At 54.1% G+C, this 13,196-nt stretch overlaps 2 protein-coding genes across 2 annotated transcripts; one reads left to right on the top strand and one right to left on the bottom strand.

The window, feature by feature from the left end:
- Positions 1 to 126: 126 nt before the first annotated feature.
- On the top strand, positions 127 to 2,106 carry PtA15_3A265 (uncharacterized protein; the record flags this gene model as incomplete). Its single annotated transcript, XM_053167216.1, has 4 exons — positions 127 to 402; positions 489 to 701; positions 759 to 1,837; positions 1,896 to 2,106. The coding sequence occupies 4 exons, from the start codon at positions 127 to 129 to the stop codon at positions 2,104 to 2,106; spliced, it is 1,779 nt and encodes a 592-aa protein (XP_053018455.1).
- Positions 2,107 to 2,369: 263 nt separating this feature from the next.
- On the bottom strand, positions 2,370 to 6,384 carry PtA15_3A264 (uncharacterized protein; the record flags this gene model as incomplete). Its single annotated transcript, XM_053167215.1, has 6 exons — positions 2,370 to 2,534; positions 4,068 to 4,311; positions 4,404 to 4,675; positions 4,781 to 4,987; positions 5,690 to 5,790; positions 5,937 to 6,384. 6 exons carry the CDS (start codon positions 6,382 to 6,384, stop codon positions 2,370 to 2,372), a joined length of 1,437 nt encoding a protein of 478 aa, XP_053018454.1.
- Between the last annotated feature and the right edge of the window lie 6,812 nt (positions 6,385 to 13,196).

The following is a 13,196-nucleotide window of genomic DNA, read 5'->3' as shown; positions in this document are numbered from 1 at the left end:
ACTCGCTCACTCACAGAGCCCGAGACGGTCGGCGAAGGCAGGATGCGGAGTGGCTGCGGGGATGGAAAGTGGATGGAGTCCTTCAGGCATGGGTGAGGAGAGGTGAGTGTGGGGTGGGTGCAGTGGATGCAGCGACGGGAGTGGTGTGTGCATCTAGGCTTAGGCTTTCGGGTGACTGGGTTATGCTTGTCCGGCGGCTATGAGGATAGTCCAATAGCTGGGGCCCCGAGCGGCGCGAGGGTGTGGGCGGGGAAGGGGCTGCAAGCGATATGCCCAGCGAGCACGCGGTTCGAGGAGGGGCGGCGGCCAGCCGGGCTGCTTGGGGAAGCCTGCTTTCTGGGTGCAGTGCTCGTCGCGGACGACGGCGATGTCCTTGGAGGTGAAGGTCTTCGGGCGGCGGGGGTCAGCAGGGGTACCCTCTCGGAGGGGCAGAGAGGGAGAGAGAGGAGCCAGTGCAGCGTGCAGCACTTGTTGGCGTCCTTGCCGAGCGCCTTGCAGTCGTACTCGCGGTGGGCCCGGCCTGGTTGGCAGCGACGACTGTGGGCGGAGAGGTCAGCTGGGCAGTGTGGGCGGGGGCAGACTGGACTGTGGAAGGAGTGCGTGCTCTTGGCGTGGCCGCCGTCGGTGTCCTGCACCAGCCACTCGGGCAGTCGGGCAGGTCGGCGCAGACGAAGTCGGCTGGCCCGTCGCTGGGCGTGGGTGTCGGTGGGAGGGGGAGGGAGGAGGATGTGTTTGCTGTGGAGTGCAGTGGCTGACAGCACCGCCAGCGAGGAAACCTTACCGGTGCTGCCCCTTCCAGCCCCACGCCCTTCCCCCCACACATCCACTCCCACCTGGAGCACACTCCCTGGCCGACACCCGACAGAAACCCCTGTCCTGCGCCCGACCGCCCACGACACCCACCCACACACACCCACCCGCACTCCTCCCAGCACCCCTGCCCACCGCCCTCCCTCTCTCCACACACACACGAACACGCCCCGCCGACCGGCACCCGTCCCCCCCGAGCCCCAGGGAGTGCAAAGCAGGCGAACGACACGGCAGACGCGCTGCTGACCCTCTCCCTCCCTCCATCCCCCAGACGAACACCAGGGGCGGCCGAGAAGACACACGCTCCAGACGAGGCCGCCGACTCGCGCAGCCGAGCGGCGGCCCCGGCCCGCGACTCCCGGCTCCCCGTGGGAGACCCTCCCGACGTACCAACTGCACACAACCGGCCCCGCTCTTTCTGCCGCCGGATGGAGAGAGAGTCGGCGGAGGGGGCTCGATGGGCGAGTGTGGAGGAGCACAGGGCTCCCGCGCCGCCCGTGGCGAACACTCCAGACGGCCGGGCCCACCAGACACACCTCTCTGCGCGCCCGACCCGCCGCGCATCCGCCGCCTCGCTCCCCCCCCCCTCGCGCCTCTCCTCGCCCTGGCCCACGCTCCCAGCTGGCGCTCCGGATGCGGGCAAGAGGCGCGGCCTGGTCTCCGAGGAGGCCGGCTGCACAGGGTGTGTCCAGCCTTGGCCCGGCGGGGCGTCCAGGGCGCCACATCCACGAAGCTCGCTCCCGAGGACGCAGCCACGGCTCGCGGCCTCCCTGAGCGCCACCGCTCGCCGCACCCCCTCCAGCCGGCCCCGCGCGGCCCCCTGTGCACACACGCCCGCAAGCCTCGCCCGGACTCCTTCCCGGCTCCCCTCACACACACGGCGATGCGCCTGGTCGATGGGGCGTTGGCTGCCGCCGCACGGTCTGCGGAGAATATCGAGAGCAACTCCGGCCGCGTGCATATCGGATGCGGAGTGTCGTGGTGCGCGGGGAAGAGCCCTCGAGATCCACGCGATCGAAGCGTCCTCGCACGTCGGGTCCGGCCGCGAGCCGGGCGGGGCGCGGCGGGTCGCTCACGCCGCCAAGCCAAGCCCCAGCTCGTGCGACGATGCGTAAGAAGAACGCGGACGAGGCAGAGAGCAACGACCATCGGCTGCTCGCGTCACGCACACCTCGCACCGATAATCAAGGGTCTGGACTAGTCGCCAACGGTCGCCTCGGTTCAGGAGGAGCCCAGTCAGCAACACACTCAACGGCTGCATCGTGTGGCCGCATGGCTGGTGAGATGCGCGCCTAAAACTGGCGCCTCTTCAGGGTTTTGTCGTCTAGTCTTGGGTTTATCTCGTCTGCCGTCGCCGTGGTGCCGTTCCCCGGACCGAGAGAGCACGGCTGCTCTGGTGTGTTTTTCTCTGATGTGCGTCGCATCAAGGGTGTTCCTGGCCCATTCAAGCCTGTTTTTACTTCGTTCTAGTAGTCTGGTTTCTTCCACTGCAGGCTGTGAAGTAAGCGAAGATTCCAAAGGAAGAGTGGGTCGCACATCAACACACAGTGGAGCTGGGACTAACGACGCGCGGCGGGGGAGCGCGCCCGGCACACGCCCACGACGTCGGGCCCGGATACGCACACTCCGTGGCGCCCCCGTCGGCCCGCCGGGGTCGCGGCCATGTCTCTTTCTGTGCGGCCGTGGCATGCTGTCTCGGCCGCGGGAGGGAGCGGCTGGGGTTTCTGGAGGAGCAGAATGACGAGGGCGTGAGATGTACACCAACATGCTTATGGAAACACCGAGGGGCATGAGGCGAGGAGGCTGTGAGGGGAGTGCCCCGGTGGGCCGCCAAACTAAACTGCACCAACCTACACAAATCTACGCAAGTAAAAACTGCGAAAAATAGAGATGGGTGTTAGTTTAGCCCCACAAACTTCCCTCTGGAGTAGCGCTTTGGCTGTAGTGGAGAACGGTGAGGAACGCTGCGCTGGTGGATTTGTGTCGATTTATTTAGTTTAGTTTAGCCGCCCACCGTCCGGCCCGAGTGGGCATGGCAGATCACAGGCTTCTCCGCGCGGTGCGCTCAGGACGCAACAGCCAGACCTGCGAGGGTGTGCGGGATGAGAAGGTGAGACCCACGGGGGTGAGCAGATGAGAGGCGGACCTGTGGCAAATAGCCGGCGCGAGCATTTTGAGAACAAGCTGACGAGTTACAGAGACCAAGTTTGGGATTTCACTTGAAAACGAGGCTGAGTGCTCTACAGGTGCTGCAAAACGGGATCGGAAACACTGCATGCCCAACACGGGCATCATGGGCGCCTAGGGCTCCCCGTTCCGGACTGGCAATCCTTGTCGCTGACTGTGGCGCCGGGCTTCGGCACGCTGTGTTTCTGTGCAGGAGGGGGGCGGCGCGCCGGGAAGAGTGGAGATCAAGCACGAGAGACGGCACGCACGCGTGCCGCACGTGCCATCCCCTTTCTGTCGCAGCTGTAGTTGAGGTGCACCGGCGCGCGCCGACCGGGTTCGCGGGCGGCCCTGGGACGTCCCAGCGCCCGATCGAGGAGATGCGCTCAGCGGGGCCGGCGCGACACGATCCGCTGGAGGAGACACATCCCAAGGATGGGTGGACGTGAGAGGGGCTGGGAACGGCCGAGCTTGCCGAAGCCTCTCCGGGGAGGCGCGAAGCGTCCCCTTCGGAGAGGCTTCGGCCTAAAGCCGGATTCTTGGCCTGGGGCTGACAAGGCTTTTTGGAGAAAACGCGCAGCTTCGTGCTCGCATTTACGTGATGATGCGCGCTAGAGAGTGGCTCCACATCCCAGCTGGCCATGCGGCAGCCCTTGATCTCAGCCATCTTGGACATGTCTTTTCAAGTATTCTCAGCAAAAAGCGGCTGCTCAGCAGCCTTTCCTGCCTGGGCTGTTTCCAAGCATTGTGGTGGACCCATGGGGCCGCTTGCTGGTCAAGATTGGCCAGGTTCTCGCCATTTTGGCTCACCAGACCTCCCAAGACAGGGTTTTTCCATCACGATTACTGCCAAGGGATGAGGATACAACTTCGATGGGATACGCGGTAACATGTACAACAAGGAGCTGATTCTAATGGTACTGATGGCTGTGAGGAAATCTGAGGGGTATGCGGTGATATGTGGATTAGAAGGATTTTTTGGCCATTCAGCTGGGCAGCCTCGGGCCAAATGTTGGACATTAGGCACAAGTCCCTCCCGCAAGCGGGAGGGTGCTCGCGACAGGGAGGGACTTGTGTTAAGTTTGGAGAACGGCGGCGTAACTCATGTGGGCTCGGTCGGGCCCGGCGCGGGGCTCTGCAGCAGCCGTGCGCCCCGAATCCTCGAGCTCGAAGCACGCGAACGGCGTCCCTTTGTCGATCCCCGGCTGCAGCTGCGGGCCCGCTACCAACGGCGGGCCGCGCAGCCGAGGCGGCGCCGGGGAGACGCATCGGACGGTGCTGCGCTGGCCGGGCGCTCCGAGCTGATCGCGACCTTGGAGAAAAACGGCAAGGACGCTAGTGCACACAGGGCCAAGACGGTGCTACGGGCGGCCGAGATGTGGGGCAGAAAGACAGACAGGACCCATCGGCACGCCGAGGGCGCCTACACATCAGCGGGGAACGCACGCGGAGAACAGTCCGTTGTGTGCTCCTTCTCGAGGGCGAGGCGGGGCCCTCGCCCCTCGGCGACCGTCGCGTTGCCGCCGCCAGCGTCGTGCGTCGGACAGCTGGGCGGCCGGGCCCGGTCGCCGTCCTCGTCCAGACACGCGTTGCTGCTCTTGGGATGACCACTCTCGAGCCGCATCCCGTCGGGCAGCCTCCGCTCAACAGATTGGAAGACAGATAAATCGCCCGCGGGCTCGCGCGAAGCGTCGCGCTTCTGCGTGCTGTATCACGCGCTGGTTCTCTGGGCATAGACTCTCTCGGTACCCAGCCAGAAGCCGTTATATGGACTCCGACGACCAGGACGAAAATGGCGGTTCACGCAGCCGGTAAACCTTTGCCAGAACCAGAATATCCACGGCTCCTGAGGAGCTGGAAAGGGGGTATGGCGGATGCAGGACTGGGTTGTGAGAGGACTAGGCTTTGTCAGCTGCTGGTGTCCGCTGCTCTGCTTGTCATCAGGGACGGCCTTGGGGAGCCACGTCTTTCCGGAGGTGTGGGTGTAGTACTCCATGCGGTCTGAGACTCTCTGAGTGGGGAAATGTGTGATTGTGAGACAAGAATCCTTGGTCTAGAGTTGAACTGAACAGTAATTGGGGAGGGGGATTAGCTAAATATGTATGTGAAAGCGCGCGGAGATGGCTGGCTACTCTCTCTCTCTCTGAGCAAGGTGGGCCCGTTTATCAGTTATTTTTACAAAGCCACTCAAACGACGGGTCTGGGGGACCCCACGCCGAGTGCCCTCCGTAGGAACGGCTTGCCAGTTATCTCCCAACTCAAGCAGGAGAAGGCATTATCTCTAACCCTAACGTACGGCACATTAGAGGTGTGTGTGATATGGTACATATACATCAAGTGAACAAGCACACCATTGGGCCCAATTTGGTTCAAAAACATGAATGTCATTGGTAAATCCGTTTCTTTATTCATCCAAATCAATCAAATGCCAAAGACTGGATAAACAGTGGGAACAGATATTCAAGGAGGAGAAGAATGGCCATGGAGTGATATATGTATGTACAGTTCCATTGATTTGAACATGAATTCAGTCCCAAGAGCATACAGATGACAATCATGGGTTTTTTGGAATTCCAGCCTTTTGCTGGCAATCCTTATCATCGACTTGAGCACCAGATGAGGTGTATACCTTTTTGGGAGAAGTTTTGAAGAAGCATAATGAATGATCTCAACTCGGTCAGGTTTGGAGAAGAGATTTGAGTGCTGCACTCACGGGTACCCAATCCTTCTTGCAGCACTTGTTACCCTCCATTTTCAAGTTGTCACAGTTGTAGTTGAAGTGCTCTGCAGCCCCAACCTTGTTTGCGGCCCGAACTGCAAATCACAGCGTTTTCAAGACCAATGTTGAGTGCCAAGAACAGTAGCCCAATCAATCAGTTTATGATGAAATGAAGTACACCCCAAGAATTCTTGAACTGTCATGTTTTGGTGTATAAGATTCGTTGAAAACAACCACTTACTGAAGTAGTAATTTTTTAGACCTGGGTTTTGAAGTAGAGTGGCACACCACCCGTTTGTGAAACCGGAATCCTTGAGGTCGAAACATGTGAACGTCGTTCCTTTGTCTATGATGGGTTGAGGCTTGGGCGCAGCAGCCAGCAGCCCGGGGGGGGGGCGCGCAGGATAGCAAAAAGGCGGCGCGGGGGAGGTGCATCGGCGGGTGCTGAGCTGGCAATCGGGTCTCGAAATATGCCCTCCAACGTTGCTATCGGAAGAGTCTAAATGGGGCGAACTAATCGCGAACTTTGGAAAGAAAAAGCCCGGCAAGTAAGGACACTGGTGCCCAGGAACACGAACGAAGATATTTGTACGAGCGGTCGAGCTGTGTTGCAGCAACACAGTTGGGATGTATCGGCCCGCCGAGGGCTTCTTATAAGTGTGGAGAGTACCCGGAGAACATCCAATCATGTGGGCCTGTTGTTGCACCAGCTCAAGGGTGATGACCCTGGCGACCGTCGTGTCGCCGCCGTCAGCTTCGATAAAATAGGCGTCGAACAGCCGGGGAGCCGGGGCCGGTAACCTGCCCACGCCGAGGCCGGTCGCGCTCTAGGCGTGTTGCTGGCAGCTGCTCTTGCGATGTGAGGTGGCCGGCAGAGCGCAGCTCAGAGGCCGGCCCCGGTGTCCACGGGAGCCGGAGGTCGAGCTGGTTGTCAACAACAGGCAAACACAAACAACAACTTAAAAACCTTTTAATTTCTATATCTAGAAGTTAAAATTGTTGAGATGGTGAAGCCCGTATGTGGTCTTTGTATGCTTGTACATAGATATGCTTCTACCAAGCAGCCCATTCAGGGTCCAGATGGCCTAGCATAAAATCAAATTCCAGCATTCATATCACAGCCAGCTCATTATTTGATCCAAATTTTGTGGACATACATATGTATGCCTGCCAGCAACGATGCATCTATTACTTTATATGTAATTAGTGCCGCTAAAAAAGTAGCGTAGCACTTGCCACTAATAATCTGGGCAGTTAGCAATAGCAGTAACAGTCCAGCGCTAGGTATAGCGCGTAGTGTAGCGACACCCTTGCTTCACTATTTCCCTGTGCCATGTATAAGTTTAGCTTTTTGAAGGTGCTAACACTAAAAATAGCTGTATTTTAGCGCCAAAGCCGCTGCACCCGCTAAAACATTGCTACATGCCAGTTTAGCAGGATAAACACTAAATATTCAAATTAGCGCAGTAATTAGCACATCAATAGTGGGGCTAATGCACATCCTGCTAAATCTTCAACTTATCCCAAACATTAGGGCATCAATAGCTTATAGATTCTGGAGCTAGAGGTCTAGTTTTTTCCCAGATTAGATAAATACCACTAATTATTCAGGCCCCATTTGGCTGCTGCGTTATACGTCATAAATTTTCAAATTTATGATGCACAACCCCCGGGGGTTTCAAAGTTTTGGTGGCAACGGGGGGCAAACTTTGGGTCGCGGCGTCATAAATTCAACCATTTATGATGTATAACACGGCAGCCAAACGGGGCCTCAATAATTACTGCTAATTATTTGTTTAATTAGCGTAGCAATAAGGAACACTAATATATTGCTATATGAGCGCAGAGTTGCTAAATATAGCTGAAGCGTAGCAATCAGACGCAAGCTGGTGATCACAGCACTCTTGAAAACAGGGCATCAGGATTTTGAGCAATCAGAGCCTCAGTCAGCTTGTGTGGTTGGGGACCTCAAAAAAAAGAACAGCAAACCAGGGACAATCATCCTTCATCCAAAGTTTCAGATTCCTTTCCTTTGCATCCTTAAGCTCACATCCCTCAATCTCTCAAAACAAAACAACCGCTGCCAAGGATCCAAACCCCCAGTGAACATCTCAAAACCACCCCCCCCCAACCACGCAGCTATCTCTGATCCCATTTTCTGCGCTCATCTTCACGGACCACCAACCTCGAGGGAAGCCTAAACAGCAACCATCCCCTCACACGACTGCCACCGCTTAGCACGGACAGGAGTCCCTTTTAGGCACTCCAAAAAAATGCTGGATGCACGCCAAAAAAGGTGTGAACTCCGGAGTCCGGACCACTCCAAGATTTTTGGAGTGGAGGATTGTTCACTCCAAAACCAGCCCCCATTTGGAGTGCCCAACCCGGAACTCCAGGCTGGTATGGAGGGAACACTCTGCCACACCAAAACCAGCCCCCCCTTGATGGCGGGTCTGCGCCGGCCATCAAGGGAAGTATGTACACTTGATGACCGGCACAGGCTGGCCATCAAGGGCAGTATGTACACTGGATGACCGGCACAGGCCGGCCATCAAGGGCAGTATGTAAACTGGATGACCGGCACAGGCCGGCCATCAAGGGCACTATGTACACTTGATGACCGGCACAGGCCGGCCATCAAGGGCAGTACACTCAATGACTGGCACAGGCCGACCATCAAGGGCAGTACACTCAATGACCGGCCTGTGCCAGTCATTGAGCGGACACACCCCTCTCAATTACTGGCATAGACCGGTCATCAAGAGATACACTCCTCTTGATGACCAGCATAGACCAGTCATTGAGAGACACACTCCTATTGATGACCGGCATAGACCGGTCATTGAGAGGATCCATTCCTCTTGATGACTGGTCTATCCCAATCATTGAGAGGATCCCGGTCATTGAGAGGACATATCCCTCTTGATGACACGATAGGCCGGTCATCAAGAGGAAACGCCCCTCTCAATGACCAGGACTGACCGGTCATCAAGGTCATTGAGAGGACAGATCCCTCTTGATTACCGGGATAGGCCGGTCATTAAGAGGACACACCCCTCTCGATGACCGGGACTGACCGGTCATTGATAGGGATGTATCCTCTTGATGAACGGTCTATCCTGCTCATCAAAAGGATTGATCCCTCTCAATGACCGGTACAGGCCAGTTATTGAGCGGACATACCCCTCTTGATGACCGGTATAGACCGGTCATCAAGAGGGATGGATCCTCTCAATGACCGGTCTAGTATGCCGGTCATCAAGAGGGGTGTGTCTGCTTGATGACTGGCCTGTGCCAGTCATCAAGTGTACTGCCCTGGATGGCCGGCCTGTGCTGTTCATCAAGTGTACTGCCCTCGATGGCCGGCCTGTGCCGGTCATTAAGTGTACTGCCCTCAATGGCCGGCCTGTGGCAATCATTGAGTGTACTACCCTCAATGGCCGGCCTATGCTGGTCATTGAGTGTACATACTGCCCTCAATGGCCGGCACAGACTGGCCATTGAGGGGGGGGGGCTGTTTTTGGTGTGGCAGGGTGTTCACTCCATACCAGCCTGGAGTGCCGGGTTGGGCACTCCAAATGGGGGCTGGTTTTGGAGTGAACAATCCTCCACTCCAAAAATCTTGGAGTGGTCCGGAGTTCACACCTTTTTTGGCGTGCATCCGGCATTTTTTTGGCGTGCCTAAAGCCCAACCTTAAAAGTAAGTCCTCCATTGTGTGCATCTCTGAGTTGGTTGTCTACAAAACCCTACCCTTGTTCCACAGTTGTGAGCAAAAGAAAGTGTGTTTGTCCAGGTTTGCTCCTGGCTTGGGAAACAAAGGAGAACGGCGAAGTCCAAGTGACTTGGGTGAATGGCGGACGTTACAAACCGGTGGCAAAAAAGGTTAGGCCGCGGAATGTGGCAATGCCGCAGGAGCTGAATCTGCCGCTGCAACAAATTGAGTGGAGTCAGAACCCTTAAAAAACTCCGCTACACAAATTGCCTTCAAGGTTTGTGCCAACGGAACGGATCACGGCGGAGAGAATGGAGAGTCTCAACTTTGGTCCTCCCGGCTACCTGAGCAAGGATGATTTTCACTTGTTAGCGGAGGTCATTGTACTTCGGGAGAAGGTGTTATCGTTTGGACCGGAGGAGTGGGGCTTGCTGAAATGCACTATTGGTCAACTGTACCAAATACCCACGGTTCAGCACAAGCCTTGGCAAATTAGGCCTTGTTGGATTTCTATCTCACTTCCTTCTACCTCATGATCCTCAAACCAGCTGTCACTCCTATCCACACTTTAAGTCAACCACATGCTCTCCTTTTAGCTCAAGTCATGCCATCCTCCTACCTCAGCTTGTGACCTCGATCCCTGTTTTGATGTGTTGTATTACTGTGCCTGTTATGTGCGTGCGCGCTCTGTCTGTGATAGTGAGAATGTCACCTGTTTCCTTTACCCGAGTTCCATCACTTTCCATCACCTTCCATTGTTTTCCTTGCATATTCATTGTGTTCCGAACCACAAGTATGCCCTGTGTATTTAGCCTATATCTGCCATAGTCTAGTTCAGCGCAATCAACCTCATCGTTTCTTCTTCTTTTCTATCCGCGCCTCCAATCCGAGCCGATCCGGTGAGCTCTTATCCTCTCATTATCCCTTCTCAAGCCTAAAGGCTCATCTCAGTGCTTTATTCGTGCAACGGTCTTCACTTGAAATCCCTTCAGGCCTATTCCAATCCCGGCGGCGATTTGCAAAGAATTTACAGAGTTAGTACGTGAACGGTTAACTAAGGGGTTGTCAGCCTTAGAGTCAACTCAGCTGACCTAAAGTCTGCCTTTTTCTACTTTCTACATATGAATTACTTTATAGACTTCATATTCTATTTCCTCGCGCAATTTTAACCCTAGTTACAACTTACCAATTCTTTGTAACTCTACTCCTTCCCTGAGTTATTGAGTTGTAGCGCGCATGCGCAGTTGTGACGTGTCAGCGCTACCAGGCGCGCCAAACCACATGTACATATGTAAATTACATGAGCAAACTGTGAAAATTTTTGTAGTCAGGATCCCCCTTGCCTGAGGCGGATCTACAGACTTCAGCACACCAGAACCACACCCCAGATAACCCCAGGATCACCACCAAAGAGTTTACAACACTCCCAGTATACCTACCGTCACAGGCGCCTAGGATATTGACAGTAAGTAACCTCTTTCACTGAACCTTGTTTATCTCAGAGGTAAAACTCTGTGTCTTGCTTGATCTGCTCTTCTTTGCTGGCCTTTGCCTCATTCTTGATTGCAGGGCTGTCCCTGCTTGTCAGCCAGGCTACTATAATAAGTTAGAGCCCGGCTAACTAATCTAGCTGTGCCATTAAATTTACATACTAAACTGCGGCGCAGAGCACCAAGCAGTTGCTAAAACTGCCCGGCCTTAGCGACTACGACCTAAGGAGCGAGTGACAGAACTCCTGCCGAAGGAATCGGCCGGAGGACAAAAGCATTGAACAGGTTAAAAAACCCGTTCTCAGGCCAAGAGAACGGGTTGCAAGACATTCTCCAGTTTGATTGAACTAGGAGAAACATCAACCAAAGAATTGATGTGAAAACGGCCGGAGGAGTGTAGTAATAAAGTGAACTACTGTACATCTCCGGCCGCAGATGAACAGGAAAACATCCCTTGGTTCGAGGAGAGAATCCGTCATCTCCAATAGATGACTGACAGGAGCGACTTGGATCATAGAATCCTCGGAAGCTCCTGTCAACGCGCTATTCCTCCGGCCAAAGATCCAAAGGAAGCGTAACCACATAGAGCTACAACCCTACCGGTTGTAGCTCGTCTATATAAATGGGGGCCTTTGGGTGATTAAAGGTCCCCCAGATACATTTATAACCACTTCGAAGCTTTGCCCGTCTTGCCCTCGTCTAATTGACCTGTGCGCCAGCCGGACCTTGCCTCGACCTTGGTTTACTTGAATCGGTAGTCTTTTTTACCGCAGACCCTCGCTGAGAGTAAGTCTGCGTTTTTTCCCTTTTCTATCGAGATTTTATCCCAAACTATCTCCTGGGTGCGAGTAATCGCGCAACTACCCCCTTTCCAAGGGCCCCAGAAGTCACAGGACACAAAAACCCCTGCTCATTTCGTGCGCAGGCCCTGTAAGAACCGCGGAGGGCACTAAACCACCCCAGGCGCCCCTGGCCCCTCCGTTAACCTCTTTTTTTTCATTAGAAGTAGCTTTTCCTAAGCTACTTCGCACTTCTACCGCGCATTTGCTGCGCGCTACATTGCACCGTGCTCTGTCGCCGGCGTAGCTAGAGGAGTATTCATACTCTTGGCATCACCAAGCCTGACACTGCTTAACATCATTCTTTTTCTGTGGTTTTTGCAAGAAACAAACCACATAGGTTTCCCTTTAAAGAACCTTGACTATCCAGAAGGAAGATAAAAAATTGTGCCTGGATTAAACTTGTCTAATCCAGGATCCCTCCACGTTTCTTTGGTGAGAGGAGGCTGTAGCACTTTCTAGCACAGCTTGGCAGCACTCTTCTGAAGAGGTAGCATTGCCAGTGGACGTGCATTCCCACCAGAATAACCTTGAATATCTTCTTATCTTGATCCTTCTCAGTTTCTCTCTCTATTTCTCTCTCTCTCTTATATTTGTATTTTCTTTATCCAAATATTCCCCCCTTTTTTCTTGTGTCCTGCTGTCACTATAGAGACTCAGGCTCACAATTGGGGGCCTCATTGGGAAAATTACTCACCTTTTCATAATTCTAGACTGCTCAAAATCCAAAGGACTGATCATCCTGACTAAATCAAACAAAAACCTTAAAAAAAATTCAAAAAAATCACTTAAATTTTTTTTCTACATATCCTACTACCGCTAAAATTCTTCAAAAGTTATTCCAAATTGCTCTTACATTGATAAATTCCCTAACTGAACCCTTGAAAAAAAAAATATGTCTTGTGTACTCGTGAAAGTGCAGACTTGCGAGTCTTCCGCACCTCTATTGATCCCTTCGTCGGACTTATCCTCCCCAGAACCCTCTATATCTTCGGATCAGGAAGAGATAGAAAAAAACGGTGTCTGCTCAAAAGATTCTCCTTCTTCTTATCTACAATTACCGCAGCTGACTGTAAAAAAAATCTTGACGGCGCAGACTAGCGCAGACAAAGAAAACTACAACGACAAAGTAGTATCAGATCCGTGTAACGGCAATTTGATCAGTAGCACCGCGTGGACTCCTATAGCTACCGCAAAAGCGCCGAAAAATCGTTGAAAAAGGACCATAGCTCCTGTCAACATAGCCAAGTGGACCTCTAATTCCTCAGCAAAGTCAAGCGCAAAGGAAAACAAGAAAAAATTGTCTTCTACTACAAGGAAAAGCAAGAGAATTTCTGCTAAAGCTAAATCCTCAGGCATTTGACCTTGAACAATCCTTAATCCTCTTTTTCCCAGTAAATTATCATCTTTCTTACACGTAATCATCATGCCTCCCCACCTTAGAAATGGCAGAGACCTC

The sequence above is a fragment of the Puccinia triticina genome, chromosome 3A, assembly GCF_026914185.1.
Source record: "Puccinia triticina chromosome 3A, complete sequence".
In the NCBI taxonomy this organism is placed as follows: domain Eukaryota; kingdom Fungi; phylum Basidiomycota; class Pucciniomycetes; order Pucciniales; family Pucciniaceae; genus Puccinia; species Puccinia triticina.
The sequence above is the reverse complement of the archived record's forward strand: the minus strand, read 5'-3'. Positions and strand labels throughout refer to the sequence as shown.